At 37.2% G+C, this 17,772-nt stretch overlaps 1 protein-coding gene across 1 annotated transcript; it reads left to right on the top strand.

Moving 5' to 3' along the window:
- The first annotated feature begins 4,759 nt into the window (after positions 1-4,759).
- LOC123785153 (olfactory receptor 4C45-like) lies at positions 4,760-5,680 on the top strand. Its single transcript, XM_045786866.2, has one exon. It carries the CDS (start codon positions 4,760-4,762, stop codon positions 5,678-5,680), a length of 921 nt encoding a protein of 306 aa, XP_045642822.2.
- The last annotated feature ends 12,092 nt before the right edge of the window (positions 5,681-17,772 follow it).

Genomic DNA, 17,772 nt, shown 5'->3' with positions numbered 1-17,772 from the left:
TGATCTTTGACAAAGGTCCCAAAAATACACAAAAATAATACATGGTGGTAATGGTGCTGGGAAAACTGGATATGCATATGCAAAAGAATGAAACTGAACCCTTTCTTATACCCTCATAAAATATGTACTCAAAATGGACTTAAAATGGAAGCTCTGAAACTGTAAAATTCTAAGAAGAAAACATAGCAGAAAATCTTCATCACATTGGAATGGGCTATGATTTCTTGGATATGACACTAAAAGAACAGACAACAAAAGCAATGGGAATACATCAGACTAAAAATCTTCTGTACAACTAAGCAACAATTGATGAGTGAAAAGACAACCTATAGAATGGGAAAAAAATATTTGCAAACCATATGCGTAATATGGGGTTAGTATCCAAAATAGAGAAAGAACTAATACAACTCAATAGCAAAAATAGCCTAATTTAAAAATAGGCAAAAGACTCAAATAGACATTCCCACAAAGAAAATATACAAATAGGCAACAAGTAAATGAAAAGATGCTCCACGTTACTAATTATCAGGGAAATACAAATCAAAACCACAATGATATATCATTTCACATCTGTTAAAATGGCTAGTATCAAAAAGACAAGAAATGACAATTATTAGTAAGGATGTGGAGAAAGGGAACCCTTGTTCACTAAGGGTATGAATGTAAATTCGTACAGTCACTATAGAAAACAGAATGGAGGTTCCTCAAAAAATTAAAATAGAATACCATATGATCCAACAATCCCACATCTGGGTATTTATCCAACACTACTGAAATCAGGATCTCAAGGAATTCTTGGCTCTCGTATGCTCGTTTCAGCATTGTTCCCAATAGCTAAGATGGGGAAACAGCCTCAACGTCCATCAGCAGATGCATATCTTTAAAACAAGAATGTAGTATATACAGACATGGAATACTTTTCAGCCTTAAAAAGGAGGGATATTTCATCATTTGCGACAACATGGATGAAACCTGAGGGCATTACTCTAACTAAAATAAGCCAGTGATACAAGCAGCACTGTGTAAATCCACTGATATGAAATATTTAAAAGAATACAAATCAGAGAACCAGAAAGCAAACAGTGTTTTCCAGAAGCTGGGGAAGGAGGAAATGAGCAGTGATTATTTAATGGATATGGATTTTTAAAATGGGAAGATAAAAATTTTTGGATATCATTGGTGGTGATGTTTGGATAAATGAAATATACTTAATGCCACCAAACTGTACATTTGAAAATGGTTAAAATGGCAAATTTTATATTAAGTGTATTTTACCACACTCTAAAATAAAGAGATGGGGCACCTGGGGGCCTCATTAAGTTAAGCATGAGACTCTTGATTTCAGCTCAGGTCATGATCTCAGGGTCATGAGAACAAGCCCTGGGTCAGGCTCCACAGTCAGCACCAAGTCTGCTTCAGATTTTCTCTCTCCCTCTCTCTCTGTCCTTCCCACTGCTCATGCTCTCTAAATAAATAATCTTTTTTTTTTTAATGGGGGTGAGGAGGGACAAACTGTGAGTGAGCAAAATTGTTAACTGTAGAGGAGAGAGCTGAAGTAACTGCTTCCTTTTGTGATTCTAGATTTCAGAAGTGTTCAGTTTGGTTTTAAAGGTAAACATTGATTTTTTTCAAGGTAATCTTCTGCAGGGTATTAGCTAGCTCCCCAACACTCAGAAGCAGAGGGAGGGAAGTTTGTAGTGGAGCTTCCTTTCTATAGTGATTCTAACCTCTACCTCTGAATGTCTCTTTTATAATGGTTGGCTCACTATGATTTTATCAACGCCTACCATGTGAAGCACTGTTCTTTACTGTAAATCTCCACAATTCCTTCTGTGTGGGATAGAGAGAAAAGCTATATTCCCATGAACACACCATGAGCATCCTTCCTCTAGATACACACACCAAAGGAACTTGATAGATCTAGGACTCATAAATTACCCAAAAGGAACTTGATAGATCTAGGACTCATAAATTACCCAATCTTCAGTAGCTGAGAATTCTGCCCTCTGACTCTTCTTTCTCAGCCACTAATAAAAATGTCAGTCTCCCAGACAAGCATGGCACATAACCGTGACAACTGGGATTTCCATTTCCAGGACAACCATATTAGTTAGAACAATCATGTTTTCAGAGAGAAATCCAATCTCTGAACTCGGACCTATGCCTAAAACCACCCCCTACCCTGTGCCAGGCTCCACAATGTCAAAATGAACAACAAAGCCCTATCAGGAAGCTTTCAAACTTCTCTTACCAAAATGTCACCCTAAACTATAGCCATAGACACGTTTCACCAAAGCCAACTGTATTTCTAAACCCAGCCTCCAGAGATGTTTGTGGGTGCCAGTGGGGAGTAAGCAAAAGACCGTGGCTGACGCTTCCAGCAAAGATTCCAACAGGAACAATTACTAATCCTCTGAGGACCTTAGAGGTCAACGCATTACCAAAGTGCAGGCGCTCTGTCAAAGTCTATTTAAATATTTTTCTAGACTCAATGAAGAAAGAATTACAGGATAGTTAAGTAAATGACAGCAGCAAAGCATGTACCAACAAGCTTATGATTTATATGGGAGACACCGCTTCCAAGCTTAGTGGGTTAAAAGGAGGGCTTAAATCAGGCATCACAAAAATTCTCTCGTCACTTCCCATGCACTTGGTAGGAAACATAAATTTGGCAGAATGGATATGAAAAACAATGTGCAAGCAAGTGGATCTGATGCACGTTTCATTTTATAGTCCCATACACCGGCTTTTTCTGAAGAATTTTCCCTTGTTCCCATTCTTTTTAATTTAGATTGAGGATACTTCTGAGGTCTGAAAAATGTATCTATTTTGAAGATGTCTTTACACTTTCATTGGAGGCCAAGGAAGGGAGTAGAAATTAAATCGTTGACCAACTGAAGTTTCCTAACTAAAACAGCTCATTTTCTGAGTAAGTTCAGACTGGTAATGGGAACCAAGATAAACTAAAATGACCAAGAAGACTGGGGGAGTTGTCTGAGAGAGAATTCCAGTGTCCCGCTTGTTATTCACAGACTGTATTTGCAGCTGTGCGGCTGTGCCTTCAGGGGAAGAAAACAATCACTGGGTAAAATCGAAAACCAGTGGAACCCACATCAACAAGATCCAGGTCAGTAATAACTAAATCTTTTTCCACAAATTTTAACAGATGAAATTATTGTACCCAAATTGTCTTCACCAAATAGTTTTTACACCTACATGCTGTGAACTGTAGGTAATCTTTTTGTCTAAAAATGAATTTGAACATGGTCACATAAAATATCCATACAAAATATGATCTGTAATGATGCCACACAAGATGCTGTGGACAACTACTGAGGTTACGTCTATAACATTGTGGTCCACGCGTATGCAGGAGTAGACTGCTTCAGTAGGGTTCTACATGGGATTGTTTGAAATTGTTTCCCCTTTTCATGACTTCCATGTGCCACAGTGAAGTCAGAATTTGTGGATTAAATCTATTAAGGATGATGAAGCACACAGTTGCCACCTGTAGCAGCCATGGATAGAGAAGAAAGGAATAAAGACACTGAGCTTTCTGGAAAACGAAAGGTATCTTTCCTCACCTTTATGGAAGCTGAAAGGTCATGATGCTGACTTCTGTGTCCAGCAAGTTTTGAGGAAAAATATGTAGTTATGTTTTTTGGTAGGGATTGGGAAAGGAGAAAGAGAGGGGAAGATGGAATAAAATATCCTATGATCATGTGTAACATGTACTCACTATTGAAAATCCATGTACAGATCATTCAAAAAAAGAACATATTCTAGTATATATTCAATTTTCCACCAATAAGGACTGAAAACTTCACATTCATCTTCATTTATTAAACGTAACATCAAAGAAACCTCTGTATTATCTTAGATAAATTTCTTTCTCAACAATAGGAAATTCAAGGAAACTTCGTGACGCATTTCATTCCTTTTGAAAATTTTGACAATGAATATAAATCTATTCCAGAGCATTATTCTTTAAGTGATGATAGACCAACTGCACAGAAAATTCATTTGAGAAATACTGAGGACTTTTCAGGGAACTTTGTACCACTGACATACCTGCATCCAAAGATGTAAGAGGGAGTATGTAATAGTCATGTTGAGCCAGGTACAACATCCAGGGTTGGAAGTGAATGCAGTTCAAAGATGTTATATAGATTATTCCTTGGTATTCTGAAGGGGAAACATTCCATCTACACCTCTGTGTCTCAGTGTGTATGTGCATTCATCTGACAAAAAGGAATCCCAGCTCAAAGAACACTTCTTGTATAGAAATAGTAAGGATGGCACTTAACTATCTGATATACAGTTGACTTTTTAAAGAATATTATGTTCCTATAGTATAAATATTCAGGCCAATGGGCAAATATACTACAAAATTATTGTTATTGATGACATTTGTCCCAAACGCAGTGAAAGAAAGAAATCTATAAGGTTTTAGAGCCAGGGTTTGGATGTCAATCATAAGGCAACAGTCATAATAAAATGTTGTTTTTATTCTGGTGTTTGAGACATAACTGTCACTATTCAAATTATATGAATAAGATAATTTAACTTCTTTATATTCCTTTTTAAAAATATTTCCAAAATATTAGAGGTGAGTTGAAGGTATGTTTCCATCAATCCCAGAGGCCAGGACTAAAGAGAGATGGAAATTTTAGTGTTGAATTAAAAATACTACTCAGAAATTCTGTGATCTTTCCAGATGGAACATGTGCTTATAACCCAAGCTGACTCCAGGGAAAGGATGAGCAACGTCACAGAATTCATTCTGCTGGGCCTGACCCAGAACCCACAGCTGCAGAAATTCTTATCTGCTCTGTTTTTAATCACCTACTTGATCACACTGGCAGGTAACCTGCTCATCTCGGTCACCATCTTCATCAGCCCAGCCCTGGGTTCTCCCATGTACTTTTTTCTGTCCTACCTGTCGATTATAGATGTTTTCTACTCTTCTTCCATAGCACCCAAAATGATCTTTGACTTGATCTCTGACAAGAACACCATATCCTTCAATGGCTGCATGACTCAGCTCTTTGCTGAACATTTCTTTGCTGGAGCTGAGATCATCCTATTGGCTGTCATGGCCTATGACCGCTATGTAGCCATCTGTAAGCCTCTGCATTACATGACCATCATGAGCCCAACTGTCTGTGCTTTCTTGCTGGGAACGGCTGGGATTTTAGGCTTTCTTCATGGAGGGATCCAGGTTTTGTTCTTGGTGCAGTTGCCATTCTGTGGTCCCAATGTCATTGACCATTTTTTGTGTGATTTAATACCTCTCCTGGAACTAGCCTGTACAGATACTCACACTTTGGGGCCCCTGATAGCTGCCAACAGTGGGTCACTATGTCTGCTCATTTTCTCTATGCTGGTTGCTTCTTATGTTGTCATCCTGTGCTCTCTGAGGACCCATAGCTCTGAAGGGTGTCGCAAAGCACTGTCTACCTGTGCTTCTCATGTCACTGTTGTCATCTTATTCTTTGTACCTTGTTCATTCCTGTACCTGAGACCCATGTCCTCCTTCCATGCTGACAAAGCTGTGGCTGTGTTTTACACCACAGTAACTCCCATGTTGAACCCTTTAATCTACACCATCAGAAATGAAGAAGTGAAAACTGTCATGAAGAAACTCTGGGGGAAAATAATGAAAACTGGTGCTAAATGAATCTTGGGATTAGAGTATTTATAATAAAAATATCTAGTGATAATATAGATTTATTCCCCTTCTGAATTCATTAAACTTGGTACAGTCAATTATCCTGTCTGGATCAGTTTTCTTCAGGACCACATATGTTGTGGGCAGGGTCAACGTACCCCTAAGGTACAGTAGGCATGGTGCCTAGAGCCCAGAATAATTTTAGAGCCCAACTTGCAGTATACTCATCGTTATAACAAATCATTCGTAAAATATAATCATTATTATATTCCATGGAGAAGGACTCGTAAAGACAAAGGAGCAAGAGGCCACAAAAGTCATGATGTTGCCCTGATTGTGTGTATGAAAGAGTTCAGCAGCAATATTTCAAAACTCTTTATACCCAGTGCTACAGGTAGAATGTAGTTTTAATTTAAGAGAGAAGGGGCACCTGGGTGGCTCAGTTGGTTAAGTGTCTGACTTAGGCTCAGGTTATGATCTCAGGGTCCTGGGATCTACTCCCATGTCAGGGGTCCCACACAGCGAGGAATCTGTTTCTCCCTCTGCCCATCCCACTGCTTGTGCTCTCTCTCCATCTCATATAAATACATGAAAATATTTTTTAAAAAATAAATTAAGAGAGGATAAGTAAGTATAGAAGCAAAAAAGGATGGAACACTGGAGAGTCTTCAGGAAGGACTTTCATCCAAATATACTTTTTATTATCTTCCTATATTTAAGAGGTTAATAGATGTTCCCACACCACAGCAATGAAAAACTCTTTACTTGTCACAATTCCAAGAAGAGAACATTTCCACACAAAGGTACTTTTTAAAAATTATATCACCACCATTCCCTGTAGTATACAATTGTCTACATAAAGAACTGGAGGCAGAATTGGCTGATGCAAAAGAAATATAAGTGACCAAGTCTCTAGAGTTAAGGTAGAAAATATCTGTATGTTAAACTCATGTTTTAGACGTGGACAAAGGAAGACTCTGAACAGCTGGGGCAGGAAATGACCAGTGATGTAATAGCAAGCCTGTGTCACGAAACTGAACAATGACCATGGATATGGATTATAGAAAAAATTTCATAACATTTGCATAATGAAATTCTAGGAGAGATTCAGAAATACATGCTCTGAGTCAGAGATTAATTGCTTTGGATCAAATAGGCTTGATTTCTTATCTTATACCTGCATTAATTGGCCTTCTCAATATGAACATTTTGCTTCATCTCTCTACTGATTTTTTAATCTATAAAATGGAAATAGCATTACATACAATCTTAAGTTGTAAGAATTAAATGATTTAGATTGAAAAAATGAATCAGCTAAAAATTAGTGAAATTGCTCACACATGGTTTCAACCTTCAGTGATGTCACCAGCACAAAAAGTATGCCATGGACAACAGGAGCCCAAGAACACTGCTACTAACCATGATCACAGGAGAACCAAACATCTGTGCTAGCCTCACTTCATGTCAAAATAAGTCATAAAAAAAAAAAGCCAACTACGTATAAGTAGGGACAGCGTAGTGGTGAGTTACTATCTCAGCAAGGAAACTAATGCGACCTGTGAACAGATCTCTGGGCACTAAAAGCTAGCCCACCACCAACTCCCCAGTCTGGGATACAAATGCGCTTAAACATCTCTGCAGTAACAAATGGGGGAGCTCATTGGAGCAACTGTGAGATGTCTGAGCAGAACTAATTTCAAAAGTTCCCACTAGTGATGGATCCCCATCTGGTGCTCTCCAAGGAGGAGAAGGGAGAGCCCAGTGCCAGAGACCACAGACCAATTTCTGTACAGAGCTTGGGATTCCTGAGGAAGAGCTCAGAAACTTGTCTTCAGAAGGTGATTTCACAACCAGGGATTCGAATATCATGTGATGCTGGCATTTCTCATGTTCTCAGGACTTTATATCAGGTTAGATCTCACTCTCTATGAAGGCCTTTTAAAGGTAAATATGTTCCCATAACAAACAAACCAACAGACTCTTAAATAAGAGAACAAAGTGGTCCTTGCCAGAAGTGCTTGTGTGCGGAAAGGTTAGGGGGTAAAGGGGATTAAAGATTCAAACTTCATTATAAAATAAGTAAGCCAAGGGGATGAAAAGTACAACATAAGGAATATTATCAATAATGCTGTAACACTGTTGTATGGTGACAGATGGCTGACTACACTTATCTTGGTGAGCACTGAATAATACATAGAACTGTCATATCACTATGTTGTACATCTGAAACTAACGTTAACACTGTATGTCATGTACACTTCAATAATAAATTCTAAAAAACAGATGTTTTGCCATAATTTCCTGAGTGACCATCTTCTAAATATATGCAAGCAATAGTATGTTTAAAATATCAAACTTATCTTTTAAAGATCTAGCTGTAGTTCCCAAGAAGATGGGGTGAAATATGATAATATTTTAAAAAAGATGATGAAGCTCATGATGCTGATGTTGACACAGCCAATGTTTCCCAAGCATATTCTGTGAACATAATCCTACCTACACACTCCTTCTTTATGCTTTAGAGGCAGTAACTTTGGTCCTTATTTCTTTCATTAATTTAAGTCTCAAACAGTGGAACATACCTCTCTTTAAAATGTCCTTTACAAAAAAAGCAATAAAAAAACTAAACTGTTTTAATAAAAAAAGAAAAAGAAAAAAGAAAAAAAAATGTCCTGTACATACCACCAGAGGAGAAAATTCAGAAATACTGGGCCATTAAAGCAAACCCAAGTTCACCTCCCTCAACATTTGCTTTCCTTGAACACATTCATACCACTTCCACAGTTGGTATATTCAAAGGAGCAAATCAAGCTCTGACCCCTCTGGAAGTCAGCAAGAATCCACCTCCAATCATATCAGTCAGATTAGCAAATTATCATATCCATTTGTGGCCACACAGAATGTCCTTATTCACATTCTATTTCCTATAGGATTCATTTGTAGTGTTTCTCAGGTCATCTGAAAAATGACCACATGGTAATATAGCCACAAAAACCCAAGCCAAACTATACCTGTAGTCATCTAGCCATAAGTGGAGTCATCAATACGTAATCTCACTTCTTTTCTCCAAATTACCCAGTTGAGCGTTCTCAGGTAGAGCCTGAAAATCAGCAGGAGGACAAGTCCCCTACTATGGAGAGAAGAAGTCACAGGATTTTTCTAGACTTAGTCTTTCATCAGTGACATATGAGAGATGGTAAGAGTACTATCTTTTGTTCCAAAGTGGTCCCCGGAAAATAGCATGAGTTCATTCTGCTCTTGAAACATGGTCCACTTAAAAGTACTTCTACCTGTTTCTATTCATTACTACCTTTGTCCCAAAACCTCTCTCGATCATCAGATTTCCTAAATCACCATACTATTTCTCCACAGGGCTGACTATAACAGAAGCTGTGTTAACACATCTTTGGGCACACACCCAGGCAGATATCCTAAACTCTGATAGGAAAAGATTCAAGGAGTGACCTTCCTACTTGGTAACTGGGCTACATTTGTAGTTTCCCTAAATTGGTTACATGAGAGGAAGTTATGATTCACCCTAAAGTATCTTAGGAATATATATCTTAAAATTTAATTACAAAGATATTGTGTCTTGGGCATCTTTATCAGTTTCCCTCAGTACACGTAAGTTTAAACACATAACGATGCTCACTGGGTCAGGCAACACAAGAAAAATGTTGTGAAATGGTGAAGACATGAAAATGTGGAATGCCATCATTGTTCATCTCCTCTTATCCTACTAACCCTAAAAATGCTTCTAGTGGAGACATCAACTGTAAAGATTTCACAAGTTTTCATATTTGAAAGGACTCACAAGAACCCACAATGCATAGTCACAAAATGCATTATTTAAAGACCAATGATACCGCGATACAAGAAACAGAGTACAGGCAAGACTGTAGGTCCAAGAGGTATCCAAACATTCCCCCACATACAATCAAGCTTCAGCTGCAGCTGAACAACTAAGACCAGCATGAGGTAAGTCTTGGCTTCAGGAAACCTCAAGGCAGAAGTTTGCAATGAGGTGATTATGTCCCTCTGGTTAAGCCAGCTACGCCAAATAAATGCCATCAGTCAAACAAAACAAAACAAACAAAACAATTCTTGAGTATTTGAGGACGTTGAAAAATACATTAAAAACCCCTACAGTCTTATCCTACTCAAGGGTCAAAGCCAGGCATAACCATAGATAAGAAGAAACTTTCCTGTTGTGTAGTAAATAACTCTTTCATACACAGTCCACCCTCTGACTCTTGGTGAAGACTAAATCACTCATAATTATTCCTTCTCCTGCATATTTGTACCATTTATAGAACAGGAAAAAGGAGACAACTTCCAAAGTGCTAACAAATTATATAAGAAAAAAAAAAGAAGGACGTTGTTTAAAGAAGCATTTCAGTTAACCAAATATTTCATCACAAACTTGTTAAAAAGCATGGAAAAGTTAGAGAACTATTTTGTCTCCCCCCACTACTGAAATTCACATTTTATGAAAAGTAGCAATATGTTGACTTAAGGTAACAATTATTAATTGTTAACTCATTTTAGTTCCTCCTCTACCAATCAGATTTCATTGGATGAACATCATGGGAGATGTTAATTCAACTTCCTAATACATGTGATCGTCAATATCAGTATTATAGATTTTGTTGAAACCAAATTAATCCTACCAGTTACACCAGTATTAAACCAAATAACAGTTGCATTATTATTGAGTGACTGGCTCCCTTTCTAGCAGCAATTCCTTCTTCCTGTTGAATTAATTTTTATTCAGACCCTTCATTTGATATAACCCTGGGTTTCCCTCATCTTCCGGTCATCCAAGACCCCTGAGGCAGACTGCATTGACAGTCCATTGACTACAAGCCTCAGAAAAGCCATGCTGTATCACTGTAGTTACCATCCAGTTCTGGTACCACAAGTAACACCACTCTTAACCCAACAACACGGAATGCATTTATATTTTCTCTTTATTTAATCAGCCTCTATGCAGCTACTTTCCATACAGACTGATGGCTCTTCACACTGGAGCCACCATCTATACATCAAACTGCTTGTTAGACATGCTCCAAAAACTGATCAGAGGGAAGGACCCATTCAGCTGTGAGGGTAACTCCTCAGAAGGATCTAATGCGGGGCTCAAAGGCAAGGCAGCCACTTGTTCATATGCGTATTGGGTTCTTTCATTCTTTAAATATTCCTTTAAAATAATCTTCTTTTGTAATCTGACCATACTTGGTTCCTTCTAAGTGCATCCCATCATCAGTTATATTTGTGCTCAGTTACTTGTAATTTTGAAATATTAAAAAGCTTTTGGATGCATTTATCAACGATAGTATTTTTCTATTGACTGATACATGGGTTTCTGCATTCAACATTTCTTCTGAATATAAATGGTTGTTTCACTAACGTCTTCAATACTTCATTTATTTTCTCCTCATTTGTGTTCTTTCTTGATATTATAACAATCAAATATTTCAAGGATAAGAATAATGATCTGTGGGTTTGCTCATCTTTACTCTTTTTTCAAGAATTTGGAGTGTGGGGGCACCTAGGTGGCACAGCGTTTAAGCGTCTGCCTTCGGCTCAGGGCGTGATCCCGGCGTTATGGGATCGAGCCCCACATCAGGCTCCTCCGCTATGAGCCTGCTTCTTCCTCTCCCACTCCCCCTGCTTGTGTTCCCTCTCTCGCTGGCTGTCTCTATCTCTGTCAAATAAATAAATAAAATCTTAAAAAAAAAAAAAAGAATTTGGAGTGTGAAGAAAGATATGTTTTACCTTTGAGATAAAACTTTGCTCTATGGAATAATGATATTATCAATACCCTTATACTATTTGTTATGTTTCCTATTTTTATATGGGAGAAAGTTTAGACACAGGAAGACTAAGTCTGTACACATCCTTCCATGGCTGCTAAGCAGTGAGAACACAATGAAGAAACAGACTATCTGGCTGTAAAGAACATACTCTGTCCAACAAATTAGGATGCTTTTGCTTCCTCACCTTTAAAGAACGAGCTTTCTAAATACATCCAGACAGTTTCTCCCAGTCTTCCTTAATCTGAGTTTTAAATGCAAAATACCCTTGGAAAATACACATGACAAAATTGTCCAAAAAGTGAATTCTAAAGCTTCAAGTAAATCTGCAGGATTTTGCATTTTGCAGCTGTTATTATATGGATATCTGCCTTAGCTAATAGGAACAAAAGTATCTAGCACAAAAGAGAGAGTTACTATTAACTGAGTAAGCAGACAGAACACTACACATTCAAATTTGGAAGACAACCTTCAGACCAATTGCAAGGCAATGCAATAGGAAGAAGAACGCCATTCCAAGAGGAAGAACTCAAAGAAAAGGAGATTCAGATTTGACCCAGGACAAAAGTTCTCCAAAAGAAAGAGAGAAAATCCTGAAAGCATATCAATACCAAAAAAAATCAACAAAGTAAAAAGGAAGACAGTAAGAAAGGAAAAGGGGAACAGAAGAACTACAAGACACACAGAAAACAAAATGGCAAGACTAAGTCTTTGCCCATAAATAATTATTTTTGTATGTAAATGGGTTAATCTCCCCAGTCAAAAGACATACAGTGAGTACATGGATTTCTTTAAATCCCACTCTATCTTGTCTGCAAAGACTCACTGAAGCATTAAGAGGACACACTGTCTCAAAATGAAGTGATGAAAAAGATAGTCCTTGTGAATGGCAACTGAAGTATGGCAGGGACTATACTTATGTCACACAAAATAGACTCTAAAACAAAACTGTCACAAATAAGGTTTTTATATAATGATAAAAGGGTAGTTTCCCAGGAAGATATAAGACTCATAAATACTTATGCACCCAACATGAGAATATCTGAATATATCAAGCAAATATTAACAGATCTAAGGGCAGAAATAGACAACAACACAATAATAGTAAGAGACTTCAATACTCCACTTTCAATGACAGGTAGAACATATAGTCAGAAAATCAGGAAGAACACAATGGATGTGAACAACACCGTTAACCAAACGGACCTAACAGACATATACTAAATATTCCATCCAATAAAAGGGGAATATACATTCTTCCCACGTGCATGTGGAAAACTTGGCAGGACAGATCATATGTTAGGTCACAAAAAAGTCTTGAAAAACTTAGGAAGATAAAAATCATACGAGGTATTTTTTCTAAACACAATGAAGTGAAACTAGAAAGCAACAGAAGGAAAACTGGAAAATTCACAAATATGTGGAAATTAAACAACACGTTATTGTACAACCTATGGGTCAAAGAAGAAATCAAAAGGGGACTTAGAAATATTTCAAAACCAACAAAAATTTAAAACTGTACACCAAACCCTGGCGCATACAGCAAAAGGAATGCAAAGAGGGAAATTTATAACAATGAACACCTGCATTTTAAAAGAAGATCTCAAATAAATAACCTAACAGAATCCCTCAAGAAATGAGAAAAAGAAGAACTAAGCCCAAGTTAGCAGAGGAAGGAATACTTAAGATTATACTAGAAATAAATGGAAAGTAGAAAAACAATAGAAAATGATCAATGCAACTGAGTAGTTTTTTTTTTTAAGTCAAACAAAATTGACAAACTAGCTACACTGAGAAAAAATTCAAATAGAGGCAACTGGATAGCTCATTCGATAAGTGTCTGACTCAGGTTCAGCTCAGGTCATGATCTCAGTGTGATGAGATTGAGCCCCACGTCTGGCTCCACACTGGGCATGGAGCCTGTGTAAGATTTTCTCTCTTTCCCCCTCTCCCTCTGCTCCACCCTGCCACCACTCCTAACCTCTCTCTCTCTCTTAAAAAAAAATTAAAATAAATACAATCAGAAATAAAAGAGCCGACATTAAAATTCATGCCACGGAAATAAAATGATTATAAGAGACTACTACAAATAATTATACATTTATAATTTGGAAAACCTAGAGAAGTACATAAATTCCTAGGATCATAATATATACCAAATCTGAACCAAGAAGAAATAGAGAATCTAAACAGACAATAATGAACAAGGAAATTAAATCCATAATCAGAAATGTCCCAAGTGTGGGGCGCCTGGGTGGCGCAGTCGTTAAGCGTCTGCCTTCGGCTCAGGGCGTGATCCCGGCGTTCCAGGATTGAGTCCCACATCGGGCTCCTCCCCTGGGAGCCTGCTTCTTCCTCTCTCACTCCCCCTGCTTGTGTTCCCTCTCTCTCTGGCTGTCTCTCTGTCACATAAATAAATAAAATCTTAAAAAAAAAAAAGAAAAGAAAAGAAAAGAAAAGAAACGTCCCAAGAAAGAAAAGCCCAAGACCCAGGGCTTCACTGGTGAAATCTACAAACAACATTTAAAGAAGAATAAATGCCAATCCTTCTCAAACACTTCTAAAAATGTAAAAAGGAAAAAAACAGCTCTAAACTTGTTTCATAAGGCCAGAATTGTTCTCTTACCAAAGCCAAAGATACCACCATAAAAGAAATATGCAGGCCAATACCCCTGATTTACATAAAGGTAAAAATATTAAACAAACTACTAGTAAACTGAATTCAAAACCACATTAAAAGGATCATATACTATAACCAAGCAGGATTTAACCCTGGAATGCAACGATGATTCAACATGCAACAATCAATCAATAGCATACACCACATTAACGGAATGAAGGATGAAAATCATATGATCATGTGGAAAAAGCATCTGACAAAATTAAACCCCTTTCATTATTGAACTCTCAACAAACAAAGAATAAAAAGAAATTATCTCAATATAATAAAGGTCATATATGACAACCCCACAGGAAACATCATACTCAACAGGTGAACAACTTCTTTATTCAACAAGTGAATAACAAAAAGACTTTCCTCTAATGCTAGGAACAACAACAAAAAAAGATCCCCTCTCACGATTTCTATTCAACATGGTATTGAAAGTCTTACCCAGAGCAACTGGGCAAGAAAAAGAAATAAGGCATCCAAATTGCAAGCAAGAAGTAAACTTCTTTCTACTCAGGTGACTTGACCTTCTATGTAAGAAACCCTAAATATTCCATACACACACACACACACACACACACACACACACACACACACACAGAGGCACACTCAAAATATATTAGAACTAATCAATAAACTCAGTGAAATCAAAGGATATGAAATAAACATGCTAAAATCAGTTGCATTTCTTAAAACTAAGAATGAATTATCCAAACAGAAAATTAAGAAAACAATTACATCTATAATAGTATCAAAAACAATAAAATACTGAAGAATAAACTTAACTCAAAAGGTTAAAGATTTGTAAACTGAAAACTACAAAACTTTTATGAAAGAAAATAAAAACAAAAAATGGCAAATAAATGGAAAGACATTCTGTGTTTGTGGAATGTAAGACTCAGTGTTGACAAAAGTCCATACTACCCAGTGAGATATAGAGTCATTGCAATCCCCATTATAATCCTGATGGAATTTTTCACAGACATGGAAAAAACGATCCTAAAATTCATATGGAACCACAATAGACCCCAAATAGCCAGAGAAAGAACAAAGAAGAACAAAACTGGATACATCACACTCCTGATTTCAAACTATATGACAAAGTTATTATACTTTAAACAGTATAATCCTGGCATAAAGACAGACATAGAGACCAATGCAAGAGATCAGGAAACCCACAAATATCCCATGAATATACAAGTAGTCCACTGATCTTTGACAAAGGTGCCAAAAATACAAAAAAATAATACATGGTGCTAATGGTGCTGGGAAAACTGGATACCCACATGCAAAAGAATCAACTGAACCCTTATCTTACACCTTCATAAAAAAATCTACTCAAAATGAACTTAAAATGGAAGCCCTGAAACAGTAAAACTCTGAGAAGAAAAGATAGCAGAAAATCTTTGTCAGATTGGAATGGGCTATGATTTCTTGAACATGACACCAAAAGAACAGACAACAAAAGCAAAAATAGACGAATGGGAATACATCAGACTAAAAATCTTCTGTACAACTAAGGAACAATTAGCAGAGTAAAAAGACAACCTATAGCATGGGAATAATAATATTTGCAAACCATATGTGTAATACGGGGTTAGTATCCAAAACACAGAAAGAACTCATACAACTCAATAGCAAAGATAGGCCAGTGATGGGTGTTAAGGAGGGCACATATTGCATGGTGCACTGTGCGTTATATGCAAACAATGAATCATGGAACATTGCATCAAGACCTGGGGATGTACTGTATGGAGACTAATATAACAAAATAAAAATTATTTAAAAATAAATAAATAAAAACAAAATTGATCCTCCATAAAAAAAAATAAAATGGCAAAGATAGCCCAATTTAAAATTAGGCAAAAGACGGGAATAGACGTTCCCTCAAAGAAAATAAACAAACGGCCAACAATAAATGAAAAGTTGCTCCACGTTACTAATCATCAGGGAAATACAAATCAAAACCACAATGAGATATCATTTCACATCTGTTAAAATGGCCAGTATCAAAAAGACAAGAGATGACAAGTATTAGTAAGGATGTGCAAAAACGGATCCCTTGTTCAATGAGGGTAAGAATGTAAATTCATACAGTCACTATGGAAAACAGGATGGAGGTTCTTCAAAACATTAAAAATAAAATACCGTGTGATCCAACAATCCTACATCTGGGTATTTATTCAACACTACTGAAATCAGGATCTCAAGGAATTCTTGGCCCTCCTATGCTTATTTCCACATTATTCCCAGTAGCTAAGATGGGGAAACAGCCTCAACGTCCATCAGCAGATGCACATCTTTAAAACAAGAATGTAGTATATACAGACATGGAATACTTTTCAGCCTTAAAAAGGAGGGATATCCTGTCCTTTCTGACAACATGAATGAAACCTGAGGGCATTACTCTAAGTCAAATAAGCCATGACAGAAGTAGAAACACTGCATAATTCCACCGATATGAAATATTTCAAATACTCCAACTCAGAGAACCAAAAAGCAAACAGTGTTTTCCAGAAGCTTGGGAAGGAAGAAATGAGCAGTCATATTTAAAGAATATGGATTTTTAGAATGGGAAGATGAAAATGTTTTGGAGATGGTTGGTGGTGATGTTGGGATAATAATGTAAATATATTTAATGCCACCGAACTGTACATTTCAAAATGGTTAAAATAGCAAATTATATATTAAGAGTATTTTACCACAATAAAATAAAGACAGAGAGAGAGAGAGAGAGAGAGAGACAGGACACCTGGGCTACTCCCTCAGTTAAGCATCAGATGCTTGATTTCAGCTAAGGTCATGATCTCAGAAGAGAGAACCATTCCCTGTCAGGCTCCACACTTAGCATCAGGTCTGCTTGAGATTTTCTCTCTCCCTTTCCCTCTGCCCCTCCCACTGCTCATGCTCTCTAAATAAATAAATAAACTTTTTTAAAATTAGGGGTGAAGGGCGCCAAACTGTGAGTGAGCAAAATAGTTAACTGTACAGGAGAGAGCTCAAGGTATTCTCTGCTTCCCTTTCTGATTCTAGATTTCAGGAGTATCACTTTGGTATTAAAGGTAATGGTGATTTCTTTAAGGTGAATTTTGGCTGCATTTCAGCTGGCTCTTTGACATCTCGGAAGCTGAGGGAGAGAAATTTGTAGTGGAGCCTCCTTTCTCTAGTGTTTCTTTTTTTTATAATAATATTTTTTATTATATTATGTTAGTCACAATACAGTACATCCCTGGTTTTTTATGTGAAGTTCGATGACTCATCAGTTGCATACAACACCCAGTGCACCAAGCAACACGTGCCCTTCTTACTACCCATCACCAGCCTATCCCATTCCTCCACCCCCCTCCCCTCTGAAGCCCTCAGTCTGTTCTATCCTCTACTTCTGAATGTCTCTTTTATAATGGTTGGCTCACTATGATTTTATCAACGCCTACCATGTGAAGCACTGTTCTTTATGTAAATCTCCACAATTCCTTCTGTGTGGGATAGAGAGAAAACCTATATTCCCATGAACACACCATGAGGATCTTTCCTCTAGATACACACACCAAAGGAACTTGATAGATCTGTGACTCCTAAATTACCCAATCTTCAGTAGCTGAGAATTCTGCCCTCTG

This window comes from Ursus americanus, chromosome 24 (genome assembly GCF_024610735.1).
Source record: "Ursus americanus isolate L20-20 chromosome 24, mUrsAme1.1.p, whole genome shotgun sequence".
NCBI classification, from domain to species: domain Eukaryota; kingdom Metazoa; phylum Chordata; class Mammalia; order Carnivora; family Ursidae; genus Ursus; species Ursus americanus.
Note: the sequence above shows the minus strand (reverse complement) of the source record. Positions and strands in the feature narration are given on the sequence as shown.